This window comes from Plasmodium sp. gorilla clade G2 (genome assembly GCF_900097015.1).
Source record: "Plasmodium sp. gorilla clade G2 genome assembly, chromosome: 14".
Lineage (NCBI taxonomy): Eukaryota > Apicomplexa > Aconoidasida > Haemosporida > Plasmodiidae > Plasmodium > Plasmodium adleri (nom. inval.).
In genome coordinates, this window is record NC_041706.1 from 312,501 (window position 1) to 336,975 (window position 24,475).

At 17.2% G+C, this 24,475-nt stretch overlaps 8 protein-coding genes across 8 annotated transcripts; 4 read left to right on the forward strand and 4 right to left on the reverse strand.

Annotated features, from left to right (window-relative positions):
- Positions 1–704: 704 nt before the first annotated feature.
- On the forward strand, positions 705–1,745 carry PADL01_1408400 (conserved Plasmodium protein, unknown function; the record flags this gene model as incomplete). The annotated part of the gene is made up of 2 exons (XM_028684357.1): positions 705–1,538; positions 1,686–1,745. The coding sequence occupies 2 exons, from the start codon at positions 705–707 to the stop codon at positions 1,743–1,745; spliced, it is 894 nt and encodes a 297-aa protein (XP_028540443.1).
- Positions 1,746–2,323: 578 nt separating this feature from the next.
- PADL01_1408500 (tRNA-dihydrouridine synthase, putative) lies at positions 2,324–3,346 on the reverse strand (the record flags this gene model as incomplete). Its single annotated transcript, XM_028684358.1, has 1 exon — positions 2,324–3,346. The coding sequence occupies one exon, from the start codon at positions 3,344–3,346 to the stop codon at positions 2,324–2,326; it is 1,023 nt and encodes a 340-aa protein (XP_028540444.1).
- A 1,087-nt stretch (positions 3,347–4,433) lies between these two features.
- Positions 4,434–6,123, reverse strand: PADL01_1408600 (conserved Plasmodium protein, unknown function; the record flags this gene model as incomplete). Its single annotated transcript, XM_028684360.1, is given in 3 exon segments — positions 4,434–4,489; positions 4,633–6,061; positions 6,079–6,123. The coding sequence occupies 3 exon segments, from the start codon at positions 6,121–6,123 to the stop codon at positions 4,434–4,436; spliced, it is 1,530 nt and encodes a 509-aa protein (XP_028540445.1).
- Positions 6,124–7,489: 1,366 nt separating this feature from the next.
- On the forward strand, positions 7,490–11,014 carry PADL01_1408700 (aldo-keto reductase, putative; the record flags this gene model as incomplete). The annotated part of the gene is made up of 1 exon (XM_028684361.1): positions 7,490–11,014. The coding sequence occupies one exon, from the start codon at positions 7,490–7,492 to the stop codon at positions 11,012–11,014; it is 3,525 nt and encodes a 1,174-aa protein (XP_028540446.1).
- A 431-nt stretch (positions 11,015–11,445) lies between these two features.
- On the reverse strand, positions 11,446–12,288 carry PADL01_1408800 (conserved Plasmodium protein, unknown function; the record flags this gene model as incomplete). The annotated part of the gene is made up of 3 exons (XM_028684362.1): positions 11,446–11,590; positions 11,714–12,119; positions 12,243–12,288. 3 exons carry the CDS (start codon positions 12,286–12,288, stop codon positions 11,446–11,448), a joined length of 597 nt encoding a protein of 198 aa, XP_028540447.1.
- Positions 12,289–13,867: 1,579 nt separating this feature from the next.
- Positions 13,868–15,007, forward strand: PADL01_1408900 (DNA damage-inducible protein 1, putative; the record flags this gene model as incomplete). The annotated part of the gene is made up of 1 exon (XM_028684363.1): positions 13,868–15,007. The coding sequence occupies one exon, from the start codon at positions 13,868–13,870 to the stop codon at positions 15,005–15,007; it is 1,140 nt and encodes a 379-aa protein (XP_028540448.1).
- Positions 15,008–16,223: 1,216 nt separating this feature from the next.
- PADL01_1409000 (conserved Plasmodium membrane protein, unknown function) lies at positions 16,224–17,593 on the reverse strand (the record flags this gene model as incomplete). The annotated part of the gene is made up of 4 exons (XM_028684364.1): positions 16,224–16,627; positions 16,751–16,887; positions 17,081–17,318; positions 17,584–17,593. The coding sequence occupies 4 exons, from the start codon at positions 17,591–17,593 to the stop codon at positions 16,224–16,226; spliced, it is 789 nt and encodes a 262-aa protein (XP_028540449.1).
- Positions 17,594–20,611: 3,018 nt separating this feature from the next.
- PADL01_1409100 (conserved Plasmodium protein, unknown function) lies at positions 20,612–23,114 on the forward strand (the record flags this gene model as incomplete). The annotated part of the gene is made up of 2 exons (XM_028684365.1): positions 20,612–20,619; positions 20,702–23,114. The coding sequence occupies 2 exons, from the start codon at positions 20,612–20,614 to the stop codon at positions 23,112–23,114; spliced, it is 2,421 nt and encodes an 806-aa protein (XP_028540450.1).
- Between the last annotated feature and the right edge of the window lie 1,361 nt (positions 23,115–24,475).

The following is a 24,475-nucleotide window of genomic DNA, read 5'->3' on the forward strand; positions in this document are numbered from 1 at the left end:
TTAAATATATAAAAAATAATAATAAAACACACTTAACATTCTACACATATTAATATATTATGAAAAAAAATGATAATATTATGAATTAATTATATATTCTCATAATTTTGATAATCTAATAATTGTCATTAAAAAAAAAAAAAAAAAAAAAAAGCTCATTTTCCCAATCTTAAAAAATAAATAATTATTTGTAGACAATTCCAAGTATACATATAAAAAGTTATATTTATAAATATTTTCCTTTTCTATATTTTTTTAGACAGGTATAAAAGGTATAATATGTAGAAATAGAAAAACTAATAGTTAAGATCAAAAATTCATTTATTTATATATTATAATATTTTTATTTTTATCATCTAATATAAATATTACATTTATATAATAACATATGTATAATCTACGCATGACATATAATTAATACCTTTCTTCATATACAATATATTAAGAAAAAAAAAAAAAAAAAAAAAAAAAAAAATGAGAGATCCAAATAACATTATTAGTCATTAATTATATATCAAATTATATTTGTATATGTTTAATAAAAAAATATATTTCCTTTATACCGTTACATCAATATATTAATATATTTTATTACAAAGGTTTGGAAAGAAATATATCTACTTTCATATTATTATATTATATAAACATATATATATATATATATATTACCCTTTTATTAAAAAAAAAAAAAAAAAAAAAAAAAAATGAGCAAGTACATAAAATCCAACAGCACAATATTAAATAGCAAAAGAAATATTCAGTACGATATAAAAAGTAATTCAACTATCGATAACAATTTTGATGATGATACAAAAAAGAAGTATGACCAAGCATATGATGAAATTAAAAAGAATATAATAAAATTAGAAAAATCCTTCTTAGATAATGTATTATTACAAGTTAAGAAAAAAAATATAGCAGGAAATAAAAACACTGTTGAAAAATCAGCTATTAATGAATTGAATAAATATAAAAAAAATATTGAATTATTAAAAAGTAAAGTGAGTGTAGAAGATAATACTGATAAAATTGTTAAGTTAGAAAATAAAATCAAAGAAAATGAAGAAATATTACAAAAATTAATTAATGATAAAGAAGGTCTGGAAAATATATCCAAACAACAATTAAAAGCAATTGATGAAATTTGTTTAAACGAAACACAAATATCTATACAAACAAAATATGAAGAAATTCGAAAATTAAAAGAAGATTTAATGAAATGGAAATTTACTTATAATGAAAATGAAAATATTTTAAAGAAAAAACAAGAACAATTAATTCATATAGATAATCAATTAAAAAAAAAAATATTCACTATAAAAAATTCAAAAAATAATAATATGTCCAGTACAAATTCTAATAAAAATTTGTCAAATATTCATATACAAACACTTAAAACACAAATTGATATGATTAATGACAATATAGCTAATGATACACAAATGTATGACGAAAAAATTCAACAACTTGAAAATAACATAAATTCAGCTCAAAATGATATAGAATTTTTGAATTCACAAATAGAAGAAATAAAAAAGGTAATCCAAAATATATATATATATATATATATCCAATATATTTTATCATATGCATAAAATATATTCACACAATGCAATCGTATAACAATATGTATATATATATATATATATATATTAATTTATTTATATTTCTTTTTTTTTTTTTAGAATATTGAAAATATATCTTTGGATATAAAAAAAATGAGAAGACAAAAAAAAGAAAAATAAGTTCTCTTGTTAAATATTAAAAGTTAAAATGAACAACCCTACAAGTCTTAAAATGTTATATTTGTATATTCGATAAAATTGTAAAAATAAGATATATATGTAAATTATATATAATGGTGTGCTACCTGAACCGTTCATAATTTCTTTCTTTTTTTTTCTCCATTAATTTATCAAAATGGCTAGTCCAAAAAAAAATACACACATATATATATATATATACATAAATCATTTTGAATTTCTGAAAGAGAAAAAAAAGAAAAAAAAAACAGAATAATTAAATAATATGTTTCCCTACTATTTGTACACTGAAATATATATATATATATATATGTTTTATTTTTTTTTTTTTTTTTTTTTTTTATCTTATGAAGAAAAACAAATACGTTTTATTAAATAAGAGTTTAGGATTATGGTAAAACAAAAAAATTTATAATTAAAAAAAAAAATTAAATTAAAAATAAAACATAAACATAAAAATATATACATATATATATATTTTATGTAACAAATTGTTATTAAAAAAACGAATATTCATAAAAATAAATTTGAAGATTATTAAGGAGCACATAAAATAAATATTATATATCCTTTCTGTAACGCCTATACCAACTATAAGACGTTTCTGTTAATGTGCCGGTGTTCTTTCTTTGGTTTAGTAAATTTTTAAAATTTATGTAATCATTCAAAGTGTGACAATTATTTAACATATCTCTTAAATCAGTATGGACTTGAAAATATTTATATAAAAACTTAAATAAATGTCCTTTTAAATATTTTGTATTTGATTCATATTTTAAATAGAGTTCAAAGTATTCATTTACAATATTTACAGCATCAATGTTTTTATTTGAAAAGAAATATGGTTTTTCAAGTAATATTTCTGCACACATAACTGCATCAGCTTTTGTATAATTTAAGCATTTTTCAATATCTTCAAAATATTCAATTGATCCATTAGCTATTATAGGAATATTTAATCTTTCTTTAATAATTCTTATAATTTCATAATCACATTCTTTTATATTTGTTCCCTTTTCTTCTTTTGTTCTTCCATGAACAGTAATCATTTTTATACCTCTACTTTGTAAATCATAACATAAATTTAATGTCTTTTGATAATCATTATCTATTTTTCGAATTTTACATGTTATAGGTATACCACAATTATTTGTTATACCTGATATTAAATTTACTACTTCATCATGTTTATGTAATAAAAAAGCTCCATAATTACCTTTTCTTGCTATCTGTTGAGGACAACCCAGATTTATATCAACAGCATTAACATCATCTTTAATATAATTTATAGCTTCTAATATTATTTTTGAATCATTACCACAAAATTGTGCTATTACTGGCTTATCCATTTCACAACTTTTAAAGTAGCCTTTTCTATACTTTTCATGTTCCACAAAATTTTTTGAATGTAACATAGGAGTAAAAGATAAATCACAATTATATTTTCTACATAATAAACGAAATGGTAATTCACTTAGGTCAACCATAGGTGCTGATATATATTTAGGTTTTCCTAATGACTCCCAAAAACTTTTTTCATATTCTTTTTTCTCAACATAGGAATTATCATATTGGTTGCTCATTATGATTCACAAAAAAAAAAAAAAAAAAAAAAAAAAAAAAAAAAAAAAAAAAAAAAATATATATAAAATGAATTAATTGATTAAAAAATAAAAATATCAATATTAATAAAATATATATATATATATATAATAACTTTTTATTTATATATCATTATATATATTTAACTATAATTTCTGAACAGAATTTTTATATATTTAATAATATGTTATTCTTTATAAATGAATAAATATATACATATATTACTCTATTTTTTTTTTTTTTCTGATTTTATTTATATGTATAAGTTAATGACAATCTTATATTAAAATCCTATCATTTTGATAAAAAATAAAATTAAAATAAATAAATATATATAATATATTTTATATGTTTTGTTTAATATATATTAAATAAAATATAATATGATCCCATATTAAGTCATAACCTTTTTGTTCCTCTAAAAATACATATATACATATATATTATATATATATATAATATTTTAGTAACGTCACAATATTATTGATTCTCTTTCTATATATAATATTTATATATATATAATTATTAGGTAGGATATACCTATAACACTATACATATAAAAATAATTGCATAATTTCATCATATTTAAAAATAAAGAAAAAAGTGAAATTTAATTTTATATACATAATAAATATTATAATAATGTTTTAACATGATCTTTCATAAAATATTGTATCATTTATTTGAAATCATTAAATGTTCTAAATTTATTAAACCTTCTTTTTTTATAAATACATCTTTATATAAAGCAATACATAAATTTATAAAATACATGAAAAATAATATATTTTTATATAAAAGTATGAAAATTAAATTAATTATTTAAATTCAAAAATTTAAAAAAAATATAAAAAATAAAAGAAATTATAAAAATATATATATATATATATATATATATATATATTATAAAAGTGTTATAATATTTAAAGAGAAGATATTTTAATTTAACATAAAAATAGATGTAGATGAATTTTAAGAAAGAAAAAAAAAAAAATAAGCATACATACAAAAAATATATATATTTATATGTTCCTGTTTTTTTTTTTTTTTTTTTATTTTTTTTTTTTATTAATTAATGATGCCCTCGATTGTTGTGTGCTTCCAATAATTAATGAGGCCAATATCTGAAAGTAAAAATGTAAATAAAATAAAATAAAAAATGAAATATCTATGCCAATAATATACGTGTTATATACACATATTAAATATATATATATATATATATATATATATGCTAATATATTTTTATATTTATATTTATTTCTACCTATCATATCCGATGGGGTGAAAAAAGAATGAGGAAAGATCTTTATATCTTTAGACAAAGTATTATCATCATTAAAATCTATTTTATGTAAGTTACCTTCCTTTCTGTCAACAAATAAGAGAACATCGTTCTCATTATTTAAACTTAAAAATGTGAATGATAATACATCTTCTTCTAATTGATAAAAATATATTTTTTCCTCATTAAATACTACCAAATTATTATTATTATTATTATTATTTTCGTTTTTTTCTTTTAAGGGTATGATTAAGAATCCTTTCACATTTTCAATAATAGCAAAGAGAGAAAAACTTTTTTTATGAAAAAATATAATATTAATTAAAAATTTATAATTCTCAATATTTGACATGTTAGAAAATATAGATGATAACTTTACATACTTAGATAAAAAATTCATATCAAGATATAAAGAATCGATAACTTGTTTTTTTTTAATATTCCATAAATGTACATAACAATCAGCTGATGCTGAACAAAAAATATGTTCATTTATTAATTCAACACATGTTATAAATAGTTTATGATATAAATAAAAGTTATATATTTTATGAATTTTTTTATTTTTAATAATTCTTATTTTTTCATCTCTATCTCCTATTATTAAAAATTTATGATCATAATATAATGAAATTACACTAGAATTACATGTATGTATTGGATATAATAAATTTTCATTTTTAAAACATTCAGCATAATGATTCTCTAATTTTTTTTTTATTAAATTTATATTTAATATTTCATTTTTTTCATTTAAATTGGTTTCATAATTATTATCAGAATTATCATTATTTTTATATATTTCATAATTAATAGATTCTTTATTTTTTTCATTATCACTATGATTTAATAAAATATCCTCATTATATGCTTGATCAAATTCCTTCATAAAAAATATATCTTCATCTTTCTCTTCAACATCATTTAAAGAATCATATAAGTATAATAATTGTATGGTTTCATAATTATTTTCTTTGTTATTTATTTCTAACATGTTATTATTTTTTTCTTCTGTAACATATTTTGGTGGCTTGTATATATATATATCTCCATACTTATCAATAAATAATATTTTAAAATGTTCACTTTTTTCCGCTTCTTTTAAGAAATATGCTTTAACAACTTTTTTTTTGTGTAATATTTTCATATACTTACACCAATTTTTGTCATATATAATTATTGTCTTATCATCTCCTGTTGTTAAAAAAAATTCACCATCCATATAATTATCTAATGATCTTATAGCGCTCTCATGATCATCTATTATTTTTATAAACTTCATGTCTTTTAAACAAAAAAATAATAAATATTTTCCATATCCATATATCAACATATCATTATTTATAATTATAGGAAAATTGCCTATACTTGGATATACATATTTTTTATCTTCATTTCCTTCATATAAAATATTTGAATTTATAGGAATATTGGATGATTCAGCAAAAGGTCTTTTAATACCCATTTATTCATATATATATATATATATATGCATATATATATATATATTTATATATATGGATATAATAAAAAAAATAAAAAATTAATTACAACGGTCAATAATATATAAAACTATAAATGTATAGAGAAATAATATGTAACACAAATATATATATTATATATCATATATTATTATTTTTACATTAATTGTTCATAATTTTTTTTTTTTTTTTTTTTTTTTTTTTTTATTTCGGTGGGGAAGAGTTATGGGATGCTCTTTTCTTTGTCACTCTGACAAATTTTTTAATTATTTAATGAGAAATACAAATTGCAAAATTCAAAAATTATTCTTGAATATTTATCATTAAAACTAATTATATTTATAATACTACAAAATTGTAACCCTTCAATTACAACAACGACAGAAAAAAAAAATAATAAATAAATATTAAAATAAATAAATATTACAAATTATTAATTATAATAATTAGAGGTTGATATTATTTTATATGCCATAAAACATAAAAGGGATATTAATAAATAAATATATATAATATGATATTATTTTAAATATATATATATATTTTCTTATTTTTTATTTTAAAAATTAAAAGCTCATTTAGAAATATTATATATATATAATATATATATGTAAGATATATTCTGTTTTAATTAATAATATATGACATTATATTTAAAAAATATATCTAGTAAATAAAAAATTATAAAAAATATATATATATTATTATTCATGTATACATATATATATATATATATATATATATTCAGTTCTTTAAAGATATTTATTATATATATAATATATATATATATTCATTCATACTGAAAAATGTATCTAATATACATGTTCACTTAATATAATAATGAACAAATGAAGAGACCAAAAAAAAAAAAAAAAAAAAAAAAAAAAGAGAAAAAAAAAAGAATAATTAAGAAGACTTTAGATATATTATTTTCCGCTTTATGTTCTGAAAAGTTTATTTTTTAATATTTATCAAATATATATATATATATAATATTTATGGAAAAAGCAAAGAACACACAAACAAAATAAAATAAATAAAATAATAAAATTAAAATATAATTAAATATAATAAATATAAAGCTACATTTCGTGTATCATCTTTTATTATAATTATCCAAATATTACAATAATTTAACAAATAAATATTTAAATCATAATATGACACAAAAATGACAAGGACAATAAAAGGCAAAGAAAAAAATAAAATAAAATGAAATACAATAAATAATTACACAGTATAAACAAGGTTAAAAAAAAAAATATATATATATATATATATAAACTTTAAAAAAAAAAAAAAAAATAAGATCCACATTATAATAAAATGAAATGAACATATTATATTATATCACAGTTATGAAATATAAAAACAGATTATTCGTTATTCTTTTCATAACTTTCTATTCAACATACATATGTAATGTATTGTGTGTATTAATAAAGGAACCTTCTTATTATAATGTAACCCACGTTCCAAATTTTAAGAGTATTAAAAATTTTAAAAATATTTATAAAAAATATAATATCAACAATGAATTAAATTTATCAATATATAAAAATAAAAACAAAACAAAAAAAAGAAAATCAAGCTTTTATTTTATTACAAAAAATTATATTTTACAATTCACACCAACTCGTTATAACAAAACTATTATTAAATATAAAGATTTTTCCACCCCCAACAACAAAAATAATTATCAAATAAACAAACTCAATAAAAATAAACAAACGTTATACAGTAATGATCAAGAAAAAGAACAAGAAAAAAAAAAAAGTACATCCAAAAATAAAACAAAAACAAGAAAGACACAACAAAATAAGGACGATAAAAGTATAATATCCACAGAAATAGAAACCTCCAAAACAAAATCAACATTGAGAAAAAATAAAAATAACTCAAAAGAAGGAAACTTAACTATTCAAGGAAAAAATGAAGAAAATAAAGAAATAAAAGAAGCAGAAATTAAAAATAAAAGAACATACAAAAAAAAGAAAACTGAAAGTATTCAAAATTCAGACAAAATTGAAGATACAGGCAAAAATATAAAAAAAGCCACAAATAAAAAAACAGCCAAAAGCGAAGAAACAGCTAAAAATAAAAAAACAGCCAAAAGCCAAGAAATAGCTAAAAATAAAAAAACAGCCAAAAGCCAAGAAACAGCTAAAAATAAAAAAAAACCCCAAAGCGACGAAACAGCTAAAAATAAAAAAAAATCCCAAAGCGAAGAAACATATAAAGAAAAAAAAAAACCAACATTGAGAAAAAAAATTAATGAATCAAAAGAAACCTTAAACCTTCATCATCCAATAAATACAAACATAGAAGACCAAAATGGAAAAGCAACAACAGATGATGAAAATAAAAAAATAAAAGAGCAAGAAATAGAACTTGCCGAATTAATTAAACATGAACGGGATTATGGAGATGAAGATGATGATGAAGAGAATTTAGAACAATATTATGATGACTTACAAAATGATAATGATACACAAGATGTGTCAGATAGAAAAAAAGAGGAGGAAGAAGAGAAAAGAAAGCAAATGAAATCCATTGAAGAAGAAAAGGAAAAATTGGAAAGACAAAAAAAAATAGATTTTATAAAAAAAGTAGAACATTTATTAGAAGAAGATGAAAAAAATCATGTATTATATGAAAAAAGACCAGATATAGATAAATTAAAATTTGGTGATAAGCCACCACCAGGAAGTGAAGATTTAATAAACACCATATTAAAAAATGTAAATGAAGATAACAATAAAAATCAAATTGATAAAATAGAAGAAATGAATAAGTTAAAAAAAAAACATTTATTTTATGAATTGTATAGAATAAGTAATTCTAGTTCATTTAAAGCACATAAAATATACACACATCCAGATTTAATATATGGAATGAAATATCGAAAATTAGGTGAAAGTAATTTATGTGTAAGTGAATTATGTATAGGTACAAATATGTATGAGAATGATAATTTTATTAGTAAAGATGATGTAAATGTATTATTGAATATGGCTTTTTATGAATATGGAATAAACTTTTTTGATATATGTGAATATGATCCCTTTCCATTTGATCCAGATAGTTATCGAAAGAGTAAAAATAGAAATATGAATTTATTTCTTAAAGATAAAAAAAGGGAAAATATTATTATAAATTTAAGGATGTGTTCTTCAAGAAATGTGAATAAATTAGAATACGGAGATTATTATTTAAGTTGGATAATGGAAGGATTAAAGGATGATACTCCGACTTTTTATAACATAGAAGAAAGGTTAGATAAAATATTAAAAAATCTAAATACGAATTATGTAGATATATTGACAATAGATATTCCTGAACGTTATATTCCTAATAACCAAAAAGGAGAAGATACATATATATGGGGATATGAAAATTTAAATGCAGAACAAAATAAAAATTCGATATCTATCGAAGAACAATTTGATATATTAGAAAAGTTAATTTTAAAAGGAAAGGTTAGACATATTGCAGTATCAAATGAAAGTGTATGGGGTATATATCAATGGTGTAATTTAGCAAAAAAAAAAAAAAAAAATTATATGAAAATTGTGTGTGTTCAAAATTTATATAATTTACTTCATAAAAATGAAGTTGAATCTTCAGGACTTGTAGAAATGATATTAAAAGAAAATTATAATGTACCATTAGTACCATATGGTTTATTAGCTGGAGGAATATTAACTGGAAAATATTTAGATCCCGAACGATATCATACCATGGGTCCAGAAAAAGTATTAGGAGATGATCAATTAGATCATGATTTAAATGAAGCTAGAGGTAATATACCGGAAGATTATGGTTATTTATCATATGGTCCAAAGAATGGTAGATGTAATAAATATCCTCATTTATACAAATCACATAGATGTGTATGGGCACAAGATGCTACAGGAGAATATTTAAAATTAGCTAGATCTCATGGTATGTCTTTATCTCAATTAAGTTTAAGCTATGTTTATAGTAGACCATTTGTTGGTTCATCAATTATAGGTCCTAGAACATTAGGACAATTAAAAGATTCGATTTTTGCATTAAATTATCCAATGTATCAGCACACAGAATGGGATATACATGAAATATTTTTACGTTATAGAGGTTGTACTATGGATGGAAATACTATATTAAATTCACTAGATGATCCTAATAAAACTAGCCAAAATGTTTTTTATAAAACAGCTAATATACCTATATTAAGTGGTGGAACCTATTGGAAAAACTATCCTTTACCACATATTATGAAAAGATATGAATATACAGATTTAAAAGAAGAACATGATAGAATAAAATCAACCTTCGGTTTAAATGATGAACCAAATGATGCAAATTTTATTAGTTCTCGTATGTGGGTAGAAAGAGAAAAAAGGAAAGGTGAATATTTTGCTGTAAAGGAAAGTAATATTTTTAAATGGAATAAATTTAAAATTTATAAAGGTGCTTATACAAAATTAAGTGAAAAAGAAAAACAAGTTTATGATACTAGTGATTTTCATTTTACTTTTAAAAACAATACAATATCTGTTACACCTACAGATGAAGAAATCAAAAATTTTTATGATAACGAAAAGAAGATCAAAAAAATTATTAATCAAAATATTAATGATCATCAAGAATTATTTCAATATAAAGAAGAATTAGGTCAAGATCTACCAGCACCTTTCAATAATTTAGATATTGATTTAATATACAAGCAATTATTAAATAGACACAATATAAATCCATTAGATAAAAAAGAATTGGATTCAATATATGAGTATATTAAATTAACACCTTCCGAATTAGAAACAGAAGATTTCTGGTATATATATAAATACAATCCATTTGATACATCCTTTGCATTTAGAACAGGAACAGAGCCATGATAATATATATATATATATATATATATATATGTATGTATGTATGTATGTATGAAGATATATAATTTATTTATTTATTTTTATTTTTTTTTTATAATAATTTCCTTTTTATGTATATATTGTTTAATTATATTATTTAATTTAATATTTCTAATAATTTTTCTTTAATACATTTGTTTGGTAAATTGGCACACATATATATATATATAGATATATATATATATTTTTTTTTTTATTTTATTTTTTTTTGTATACTTTTTAATGTAACTTCTTTTTTTTTTTTTTTAAGCAAAACATATAAAAAAAGATAAACTTCATTTTTATATGTGTAAACTTTATATTTGTACCTTACAAAAGATTATATGATATTGATTCATGCAGATTGATAAATTAAATTATTGTAATAAATATATATATATATATATATATATATGTTATTGTTTTTTTTTTTTCATAACTATATTGTTAATATAATTATCAAAATCTGGGTTATATATTCCTGTATTTATATGTTCAATTTCTTCTTCACTTAATTTTGAAGAAAGAAATTTTTCGGGTAACTGAGAAAAGTGATTGTACCTAGGAAGAGAAAATAAAAGAAAAAAATATGAATGATATAAAATTTTTTATAAATAGAAAAATATTACATCACACATAATATAAAATATATATATATTATAAATATTTATTATTTATTTTTACATTATTATGACATCTGAATCGTATTTTCCTTTGTTCTTCATCTGCTTTTTTTGGTTAGAATCATTCACATTATTTGAATGTGCCATATCACTTTTAATATTTTCAATATTATCAATATTTTTATTTATATTTGTTATATTACTTGCTTCTCTTTTATTTTCAATATGTATTTCTTTTTCATCATCATCATTTAATATTAATCTATCATTATCATCATCACTATCATATTGTTCATCCGATTTTTTTTCATTTATCTTATTTGTAACATCACTTAATAATCTATTCTTATTATAAATAAAATGTCTTTTATCATATGGTAAATATTTCTTTTCTATAAGGCTGCTATATCCTTTTAAAAAATTTAAAACCATACATGATTTTTCATTTTTTATTTTTGCGCATGAATCTATAAATTGATAAAATATAAGAAAAACTTTATATAGTATAACATATAAAAAAAAAAAAAAAAAAAGGGTAAATAAATAATATTTTGATATAAATATCAATATATATATATATATAATCTAACATGTAAAGAATTTATGGGATTTACACAAAAATTTACTTTTTATCATCTAAAAAAAATAACATATAAAATATTTTTACAACTGTGTATTATGAGAATGTGTCTATAAATATGTATAAATTTTTTTTTTTTTTTTTCTCTTCTTTTTTATTTTTTACATTATCCTTTTATAAGAATATATTTAAAAAAAAAAAAAAAAAAAAAAAAGTTAAATAGTAATTTTCCAAATTGTGCGATATATTTAATTTATGCTTTCTTTTTTTTTTTTTTTTTTTTTTCAAAAATAATTACTTATATATTTCGAGATGTTATATTAAAGAGACATTATTATATAATTAAAAATATAAAATAAAAAATTCATATTTAATTTAGAATAAATTTAAAATGGTTAATATTTTGCTTTAATGATAGAATATATCACATTATATTACAAATATTACAAATATTATATATATTATATATATTATAATTTTTTTTTTTTATGCCATATTTTTCATATATGTATAATATTACAAAAAAAGATAAAACTAATATAATATAGTAAGCGATACTTCATTGAATACATTTATATTATATGCATAATTATATATATATATATATATTATATATATATTTTTATTTATTTATTTATTATATAATATATATTATTTTAAAAATATAATTATTATATTATTTTAAAATATATAAGCAAAATTCATATAAATATTAATTTGTGAAATTAAAAAAAAAAAAAAAAAAAAAAAATTTGAAAAGAAGGGAAAAAGATAAATATTTTATTGTAATATTCTGTTTAGTATATTTAATAAAAAAAATGTATAAATAATATTTATTATATTTATTATATTTATTATATTTTTGATTTTATTTTATTTTATTTTTTTTTTTTTGTTATTTTTTTTGTTTTTGTTTTCCCTTTTGTTTTAGTTTTTTTCTATTTTTTGAACTCATATATACAGAATAATAAATAAGTGAAAATTTAAATAATTCATCATATATAAAAAAATGTATAATATATTAAAAATCGTGTTCATACCTTTTTTTTTTTTATTTTTTTCATAAAATATGATTCATGAATAATACAATATTCTTTAATCTTTGATATATAAAAATATTAAAATCATATTTATTTATATGTTTAAAAAAATAAGTTGAAATATATGAATATAATATGAATTGGTGTTAACTGAAATTTTAATGTTTTCGTATTTTATTTATATCCAAAATATATCTAAATATTTTTTTCCTTCCTTTTTTTTTTTTTTTTGTAATTTAAATGAAACATTAATACATAAAAATAAAATATATATATATATATATATATATAATATGTGTATAAATATGTGTGTATAAATATACATGTATTTATATATATATATGTACAAATTTATAATTATTTTTTTGAACATAATTTGGCTTCAACTGTTCATACATTAAATATATACACCTCAAAAAAAAAAAAAAAAAAAAAAAAAAAAAGACATACATATATATATTTATATATTAACTAGAAGAAATATAAAGGCATAAAAAAAAAAAAGAAGAAAAAGCAGAAGAAAATAATTATATATCACTTTTATAAAAAAGAAAATCCCAATTTTAAAATTTTTCAAATTTTATAAGAATTTAAAATGGTTTTCATTACCATATCAGACGATAATAATATAATAACGAGTCTTGATGTTCATGAGGATACTGAAATGTGGACGATTACAAATATTATTGAAAATGATTTTTCTTTGAATATGAATATAAATGAATTGACATATAATGGGAATACATTAGATAAATTTGATACTATAAAAAAATTAAATATAAAAGAAGGGGATTTATTATTTGTTCGTAAAAGAATTAGTAGTGATATAGTTAATAATGATATGAATAATATGTCTGCTTTAAATAACATTCTTTCTACAAATAATAATATGGAAAATCTTGGAAATAACTTTAATAATGAGAATGTACAGAATATTTTAAATAATCCAGCTTTCAAAACATTATTAGATCAATTTAAAGTATATCAAGAAAATGAATATATAAAAAAAGAATCTGAGATTTTATTGCAAATGAAGAATGATAAAAGCAAAATGGCTGTTTTAAAATTACAAGATCAGACTTTATATAATGCTATAATTTCACAAAATTTGGAAGAAATTAAAAAAATTGTAAAAGAAAAATATGAAATGGAAAAAAAAGAAAAACAAAAAGAACAAGAAATGTATGAAAAAGCTTTAAAAAATCCATTATCAGAAGATTCACAAAAATATATATATGAAAATATATATAAAAATGAAATTAATAATAATTTAGCATTAGCTCAAGAACATTTTCCTGAAGCTTTTGGAGTAGTTTTTATGTTATATATACCAGTTGAAATTAATAAACATAGTGTTCATGCATTTGTAGATTCAGGAGCACAATCAAGTATTATGTCAAAAAAATGTGCAGAAAAATGTAATATTCTAAGATTAATGGATAAAAGATTTACAGGTATTGCAAAAGGAGTAGGAACAAAAACTATACTAGGAAAAATACATATGATTGATATAAAAATTGGTAACTACTTTTATGCTGTATCATTAACTATTATTGAAGATTATGATATAGATTTTATATTTGGATTAGATTTATTAAAAAGACATCAATGTTTAATAGATTTTAAACAAAATGCTCTTATCATACAAGACAATAAAATCCCTTTCTTATCAGAAAAAGATGTTTTATCTATATCAACACAAAGTATAGACATTGATCTGCCAAAAGATTATTAAAAAAAAAAAAAATATATATATATATATCATTAATATATATATTATAACGTGGGATAATAAATTTTGATGTTTTTTTTTATACATATTTAAATTTTATTTTAATTTTTTATCATTCTTTTTTTTGTATATCTATATATATATATATATATATATATATATATATATATATATGTATATATGTTCTTCCTGTGTATAAATAAATATAACATAATTTTTTTTTTTTTTTTTTTTTTTTTTTTTCTTTTTTTTTAGAAAATACAAATGCATCCAATGTTTAGTTTATTTCTTCCTTTAATTTATGCATAAAATAGAAAAATATTGTATGCTATTTTTTTTTTTATATATGACCTATCAAAAAAACTTTATATATATATATATATATATATATATATATAATTTTAATTGCTCACATACCAAAAAAAAATAAAATGTTCCTATGATGTTTAATATTGTGAGATTTTCATATAAAAAAAATTATAAATATAAATCATTTATACTATGAACCATTCATTTAAAGTAGCAATAAAGAAAGACAACAAATAAATAATTAATTCTCTAAGATATCAAAATTTCAATCACATATCTTAAAAGGAAAGAATACTTATACGAATCATTTTTATCTTTCATATTTTTTTAGTAACCCATAATAAACAATTAAAACATTCCTACAATGGATATGTTACAAAAAAAAAAAAAAAAAAAAAAAAAAAATATTTATATAAATATATATAATTGACAACATTTATATTTTTTTTTTTTTGGTTAAGATGGTTTTCTTTTTCTATTTTGATTTCTTTTTTATTTTTTTTTTTTTCCCCTTATATTAATAGGTGAATAATAAAAAAAAAAAAAAAAAAGAAAAGAAAAGAAAAAAAAAAAAAGAAAGAAAAAATTAAAATTTATATAAATATTAACATATATATATATATATATATATGTGTGGAAAAAAAAAAAAAAAAAAAGTGTTTTCACTTTTTCACAATGATAAACAAAAAAGAGCATACAAAAAAATTATAATATGAATAATAAGGTTTATATATATATTTATTTATGTGTGTGTTTATCTATTTATTTCTTTTTATATTCATCTTAATATATTATTATGATTTGTTATTGTTTATATTATATTATTTTTAAAAATATATACTTGTACATTTATATACAAAATATATATTTAATATTATATAATAATAACTTCTTATAAATGTTTAAATATTTATAAATATGTTACTGGTCCATTGATCCATTCTAAAAATTCTCTTTCATTTATAGAACATTTTTGATGTTCATCCAAAGCGTTAAAAATAATAAATAAATCTAAAAAGTCAAAATAAATATATCCATTTGTATGATCTGAGCACATTCTATTGAATTCTTCAAATTGCATTCCATGATCAGGATCTGCTACACTATATTTTCTATAGCAGTCAATATAAGCTCCTTTAGAAACTAATTTTATTGTTTTTTTTAATTTTTCCAATCTCAAGGATTTTCTTAAAGCTATTAAAAATCCAACTACTGAAACACTCAAAATAAAACTACTACATAAAATAACCCAGAAAGTTCTAAACAAACTTACATGTTTGGAGTGTGGCCATAAATTTAAGCATGACATGGATCCTAAAAAAATAAAATAATAAAAAGAAATAGGACATGTAATTTTTTGAAATATATATATATATATATATATATTTACATTTGATTAATTTCTATTTTTTATTATTTTTTATTATTTTTTATTACCTAAAAAGAAAAACCAGACAGATTTTCCAGTTAATCTTGTTAAAAATTTTATGTATTTTCTTATCATTATTCTATGTTTTGAGGCCCATCGTGGGGTTCCTGGTATATCTAATATCATCATTATTAGACCCATAGTTCTATAGAAAAAATAAAAAAATAAATATAAATATAAAAATATGAAATATTAATATATACACACAATGAAAAGAAAAATAGCACATATGATATTTATTTAGTAAAAGTGATATTATATATATATATATATATTTTTTTTTTTTTAATATGTCTATTTATTTATCCTTGTTAATATTTATATGATCATTTACTTACATTAAAAATGTAGACACTACAAAATTTGTAAAATAAAAATATCTCAAGGATTCTAATAATGATATAGTACCACAGAAAACTGTCATAACACCAGATGAAAAGAATAATGTTTGATATCTCACATTTAATTTCATTAAAGTATTTTCAATTTGTTCTCCTCCTTTTTCAACCTTTTCAGCTAGATGAGCTCCATTACTCTCATCTTCACGGTCTTTACTGTTTAATAAACCTTGATATTCTGTCCAAAAAAAAAAAAAAAAATAAAACAAAATAAAATAAAATAAAATAATATAATATAAAATAAAATAATATAATATCTTACAAAATAATGCACATTAAATATTACACATCCTTAAAAAAAAAAAAAATTTTTAATTATCATATAAAATTCTTTTTTATAATTCTGCCTTTTGGGATTTTATTTTCATATATTCCACCATAACATAATATAAATATAAATATAAATATGTATATATTTTTTTTTTTTTTTAATAAATGAGTACCTGATGACATCTTATATTATATTGTGTATTAAAATTTAAGTTCAATTTAATATATATATATATACATATACATATATATATATGTTTGTTTTCTTTTTAATTATACTTAAAAAAAAACAAAAAAAACAAAAAAAAAAAATTGTGCAAAATTTTTATAAAAAAACAAAAAAAATATATATGTATAAAAAAATATATAAAATAATATATTTATTTTATATATGTATAAATAGAAATTTAATTTTTCCAACTTTGTTCAGATATATTAATAAAATATATGTAATATATAATATTATAATATTATAATATATATTATGTATAATATTATATATATTTTTATATATGTGTATAAAAAAAAATATATGTATATATATATATAAAATATACATATATATAATATAATATAATATGTTGTGTAAAAATAATTCTATGTTTTATCTTTTTTTTTTTTTTTTTTTTTTTATTTTATTCTGGTTTGATATATATATATAATATATTTTATTAACTTAAAAAAAAATTTATAAAAAATAATCATAAATTTTTATAAATATTATTCAATTTACAAGAAACAAAATTTTTTTTTAAATAATTTCCATTACATATCTAAATAATAGACAGTCATCATAAATATATAAATATATATATATATATATATATATATATATATATATGCATGTTAATAAATGTTATAAAAAAAAAAAAAATGTATAAAAACAATGAAAATGGTAATAAATAATAAAAATAAATATATTATATTTATACGGAACTATAAAAATATAATATAAAATAAAATGAAAATAATCAATAAATCAATAAATTAATAAATAAATATCATATAGGTAAAATATTATCTACGCACACATTTTAAAAAAAAAAAAAAATTGTGGAAATAAAAATAATATGTTGTAAATATGTTAATATATATATAATACATTTATTATATACATATTAATTATTATTATTTTTTTTTTATTATTTTAAAAATTCTTAGATAATACTAATCGCTCAATAATTTTTAGTACATATAATCAATATATATATACAATAAATTTTGCATAATAATATAAAAAAATAAATAAATAACAAAATAACATATATATTATATATATATATATGATGAAATTATAATTTTCTATATTTATATATAAACCCGTCTATACGGTATAACAACTATATAATTTATATTAATAAATATTCCTCTCTTTTTTTTTTTTTTTTTTTCTTTATATTAATGTTTCCTTCTTTTTTTAATAGGGTAAATTATATAAAAAAGGAGAAATTAATAAAAATATAAAAAAAAAAAAAAAAAGACAATAAAAAGAAAAGTACATATATAAATTAACAAGTGCATTATTTTGAAATTATCTTTTATACAAACATTTTTTTTTTATTTTTTTTTGAAATTTTTAAAAAGGTAATTATACTATGATAAATACTAATATAATATATATATATATATGCAACATATACATTTGTGTATATATTTTAGTTTGTTTATATAGATCATATTAAAAATATAGAAACTCTATAAAATTATTCTATTTCTTTATTATAAAATATAAACAAATTTTATAGTTTAACAATTTTAATTATTTTTAATAGATTATCTATATATATATATATTTTTTAGTGTCTAAAATATGAATGCACATATTTATTTTAAATATATTATTCATATATATATATTAATAGTTATTAAAAATTATGTATGTATAACTATCTACACATATATACATATATATATATATTTTAATTTATTTCCTTATTTTTTCTTATATCCTCAGATGTTTCTCATATTCTTCAAAATAAAGAAGAAAAAGAAAAAAAAAACTAACCATCTAGATTTCCATAAATATTATAATTCCATTTTTTTTAAAATATAAAAAATATATATACATAAGATAATAAAAATGTATATATAGTTAAGATACTTAAAATATAAAAATATTTTATGTTTATTCTTATTATAATAATTACAAAAATATAACATATCTCTAACACGAATAAATATATATATATATTATTATCAAAATAAGAAAAAATAGTAAAGTCACAAAAAAAAAAAAAAAAAAAAAAAAAAAAAAAAAAAAACGGTTAATCCCTACTCATTCTTTCCACATTTAATTTTTATAAATATCATTTAATGACGATGTTGTCACGTTAATAAAAAATAAATATATTATTTTATTTATTTTATAAAACATATATTATATTGTCTTTCCTTTTTTAATAAGATAAATAAATACATATGTATGTATATATATAAACATTAATATCTCTGCAAATATTTAAAAAAATATTTTTAAATCATTCAAAAGAGATCATTAAACATATAAAATATATATATACATATATATCATATGTGATACACTTGTTTTAATTCTCTTTTTTTTTTTTCCTATTAATTTTCAATTATGTAGGTTATTTTTATAAGCATATTTGTGTGCCATATATTATATAATTTTATTTTATTTATTTGAATATAAAAATGTATCGATAAAATTTTATTACAATATTCCAATTAAAGTACAAGTATTCATTATTTTTTTTTTTTTTTTTTAAAATAAAAATGGATGGAGATATTTTTTACATGATCTACATATATATTTAATGTTATATAAAAATATATTTTTTAAATAAATTTTTCTATTTATTTAAAAGATATGTTTTTATTTTTTAAAACTTGTATTCTTTTTAAAATCCAAACTTTTATGTGTTAATAATATTTTTTTTCTTTTACATATTTTAAAATATAAGAAGATAAAACATGTATGTTTTTATTTTGCTCTTATTTAAAATAATAATAATAATAATAAGATGTTTTATTATTTTTTTTTTTTTTTTTTTTTTTTTATATAATTAAATCATTTTTTTAATTTCCTATATATATTATATAAAGAAAACACCAAATACTAGACACAGCTATATTGAATATTTAAAATACATACACTTAAAAAATATATATATATATATATATATATATATCATATATATATTATTGACAATATATAGTTAAATTTATTCACTTAAAATGCAAAGGTATTTAAAAATACCAATCAACATGGATGTGCTTTAATATATATATGTATGTATATTTTTTTTTTTTTTTTTTTTTTTTTAGGGAATCTGAAAATTTATCCATATTTGATAATTTTAATATACCAGACAAAAATATAAAAATAAATAATAAAGATGACACAATTAAAGATATGAATATTCATAAATCAGAATCAGTTGAGAGCAAAACACAAAATATGAATCCTATAGACAGTAAAATACTTACTTTGAATAATATAAATGATGAGAAGGAAAAAAATGAAATAATAATAAATGATAGATATAAATTTGAAAAACGAGAAGACGATATGTATAATATGACTGTGAGTAATATATATAAAACTTGTAATCATATAGAAAATATATGTTCACAAAAAAATTATCAATGTGTAGGTATTCAATCAAGTATTAAAGATACAAAAAATATAAAACATATAGATAATACAAATTATATGACAAATAATAAAAAAGACCATTCTTTAGAATATAAAAATGATTATATTAATACATTTCTTTGTAAAAAAAACTTATGTGAAAAAAAAAAAATTCAATATTTAAGAAAGAAGCAGAATAGGAAACATCCTGTTCATCCAATTAGTGACACAAATATGATTAGAATGGAAGACAATAATTTTTCAAATGATTTATATGAACAAATTAATATACTTGATAATAGCATTGCAAGTATAAATAGTAAGTTCAATAATTTAAAAGAAAAACTATATATACATAAGAATAATGATGAAATAGAACTATTTACAAATAATAATTTAAATAATGATCATACTAAAAAATATTCAAATTTATACAATAATACAAACCATTTTCAAAACAATAATAAGAAGAATAAACAAAAAAAGAATAAGAAACAAATAAATAATATAATTCCATATCAAAATTTTTATATGCCACCATCAAATAAATTATATAATATTCAAAATTGGGATAAACAAAAAAAAAAAAAGAAAAAAAAAAATGAACAAATAAAACATCAACAAATGAAATATCAACCATTTCATAATTTATATAAACAAATAAATATTATTAACAATCAAATTCATTTTATAAACAATCAAATGAACAACAATATTATTAAAAATAAAAAAATTAGTAACTTATCAGATATATCTCCAAAATCTATTAATCCTTATATGGAATATGAAAAGGAAGAAGAAAACAATGAATACAAAGACAATAATATCTTCTCCTCATATTTTACACATGCATATAATAAAAAAAATTCCTTAAAAAAATTTAAAATCATAAATAGAAGTACATCAAAGAAAATTAACAAACAACAATCATGCAGAATATATAAAAAAAAAAAAAATACAAAAAAAAATGGTAATAATATAAATATTCGATATTTTAATACTATACATTTTTTGAATTATTATTATAATATAGATCATACAAACAAAGAACAAATATATAATCTTCATTCAAATCATGATATGGATATTAAAAAAAATGGTCACCATTCTTATAATTTAAACATAAAAAATATAAAACATACAAACAAAAAAAAATATATAACCAATCAGAAGGATCAAAGATTTATGTATCAAGATCATACATTTAAAAAACGTGTTCAAGACAAAAAAATGATTTGTTTAAATAAAAAATTCATGACATCTAAAATATTAAAATCGAAGAATCATATATTAAACGACAACCTTACAAAGGAATGCGAAAATTATTTTGACCATTCAAAAAAAAGTAATAATAAGATCGAAGAAAATAATAAGTTTACATATAAAATAGATCATAATATATGTTCAAATAATAACAGTAATAATATTCAATATGAAACAGAAGTAACCAAAATAAATAATAAATATAAAGATGCTCTAAAAAAATGGAGATATGACCTTACACATAAAAATAAAGGAAATAAAAGAAAACCAAAAAGATGTAATAAACAAGAAAAATTTAATGTTAATATAAAGAAACATATTAAAAAGAAGGAGAACAAAAAAAATAAAAAAAATAAAAAAAATAAAAAAAATAAAAAAAATAAATTTTATAAATTTGGTAATATATATAATTATATGGAAAATAAGGTGAATAATAACAAGTGCAATAATAAAGAAAGAAAAATAAAAAATAAAATAAAAAGTGAGATAAAAGGTGAGATAAAATGTGAGATAATAAACAATAAAATGACAAAAAATAATAAAAAAAATAACAACAACATTAACAATGATACTAATGATCATACTTATAAGCATAATAACCATAGTGATATCCATAAAAAACAGACCCATAAAAATGATAATAATAATAATAATAATAATAATATAAACCAGTCAATATGTCATATTCAATCTGATTCTGCATATAATAATTCATGTCATAAAATAAATAAAGATCATTGTAAACCTTTAGTATATGTTTTTAAAAATAAAAAAAAAAGAAGAAGAAGGAAAAAAAAAAAATTATTCAATTATCAAGAAAGTATAACAACCCCACCATAAGGAATAATTATATAATTGTTCTATATAAAAATTATAAGTACAACATATAAAAATTCCTACATATATAATATTGTAAAAAAAAAAAAAAAAAAAGAATTGAAAAATATATATTCCTCAAAATAATCAGTAAATACAAGAACATAACAAAGATGAAAAGAATATTTGGAAACGAAACACAAATCGATAAAATAAGAATAAAAATAAAAATATATATATATATATATAATGAGATGATGCCATCAATTATTTATTCTCTTTTTAAATAAAACAATGAAACTAAATATATAAATATTTAAATATATATATATTATTTAAAAAAAAAAAAAAAATACATTTAAAATATTTTATAAATTTTATTATATTCTTTTAACATTAATATATTAATCATCATTTTTATAACACAAAATCGTTTATACATATATATATTTTTTAAAGAATGTCTAATAAAAAATATATATATATATCATAAAACATTGAATTTTTTTTTTTTTTTTTTAATTTTTATTATATTAAATTATATAAAGGTTTAAAAAAAAAAAAAAAAAAAAAATTTATAAAAGAATACTTTTTTAAAGTATTTTTATATATATAATATATTTTCTAGGAACTATTAAAATTAAACAAAAAAAAATTGTTTCTTTTGAAGTACAATTGAGAAGAAATAAAAATAGGTATATTTTATATAAATAGTACCATTTTTTTTTTTTTTTTTTTTAATTATAAAAAAAAATAATTTGATATATAAGTAAATATAATGCAATATATAATTAAATATATCAAAATATTATAACAAATAAATTATATATTATATATTATATTTATTCATTGATTTTATTTATATTATATTTATTGAAATAAAAATATAATATTATATATATATATATATATATATATATATAATATCTTTCCTTTTTTCGTGCTTTTTTTTTTTTTTTTTTTTTTTTTTTTTAAAAAATAGTAATTTTTTTTTAATATAAATAAATTATATATATATAAAAAAAAAAAAGAAAAAATATAATTTTTTTTTTAAAGTTTTATATTTTTATAATATTTTAAAATCCATCATAATTTTTAATACATTGATATATTTAGAATATAATTTAACCGTATAAAAATATATAAAATATTTTATTATAAAAAAATATATATTTTTTTTTTGGTATTATTATATCATTTCTTATAAAAAATTTGTATAAATTCTATTATTAATACAAAAATATGTCCACTTTTTTTTTCAACTTTTTAAATGATTTTCACATAAATATAATATATATATGTGAATAAATTCATTAATATATTATTTTATATGGTTATAATTTTTTGTTTATTGTATTATATATTTTAAAGTATTATTAATTTTG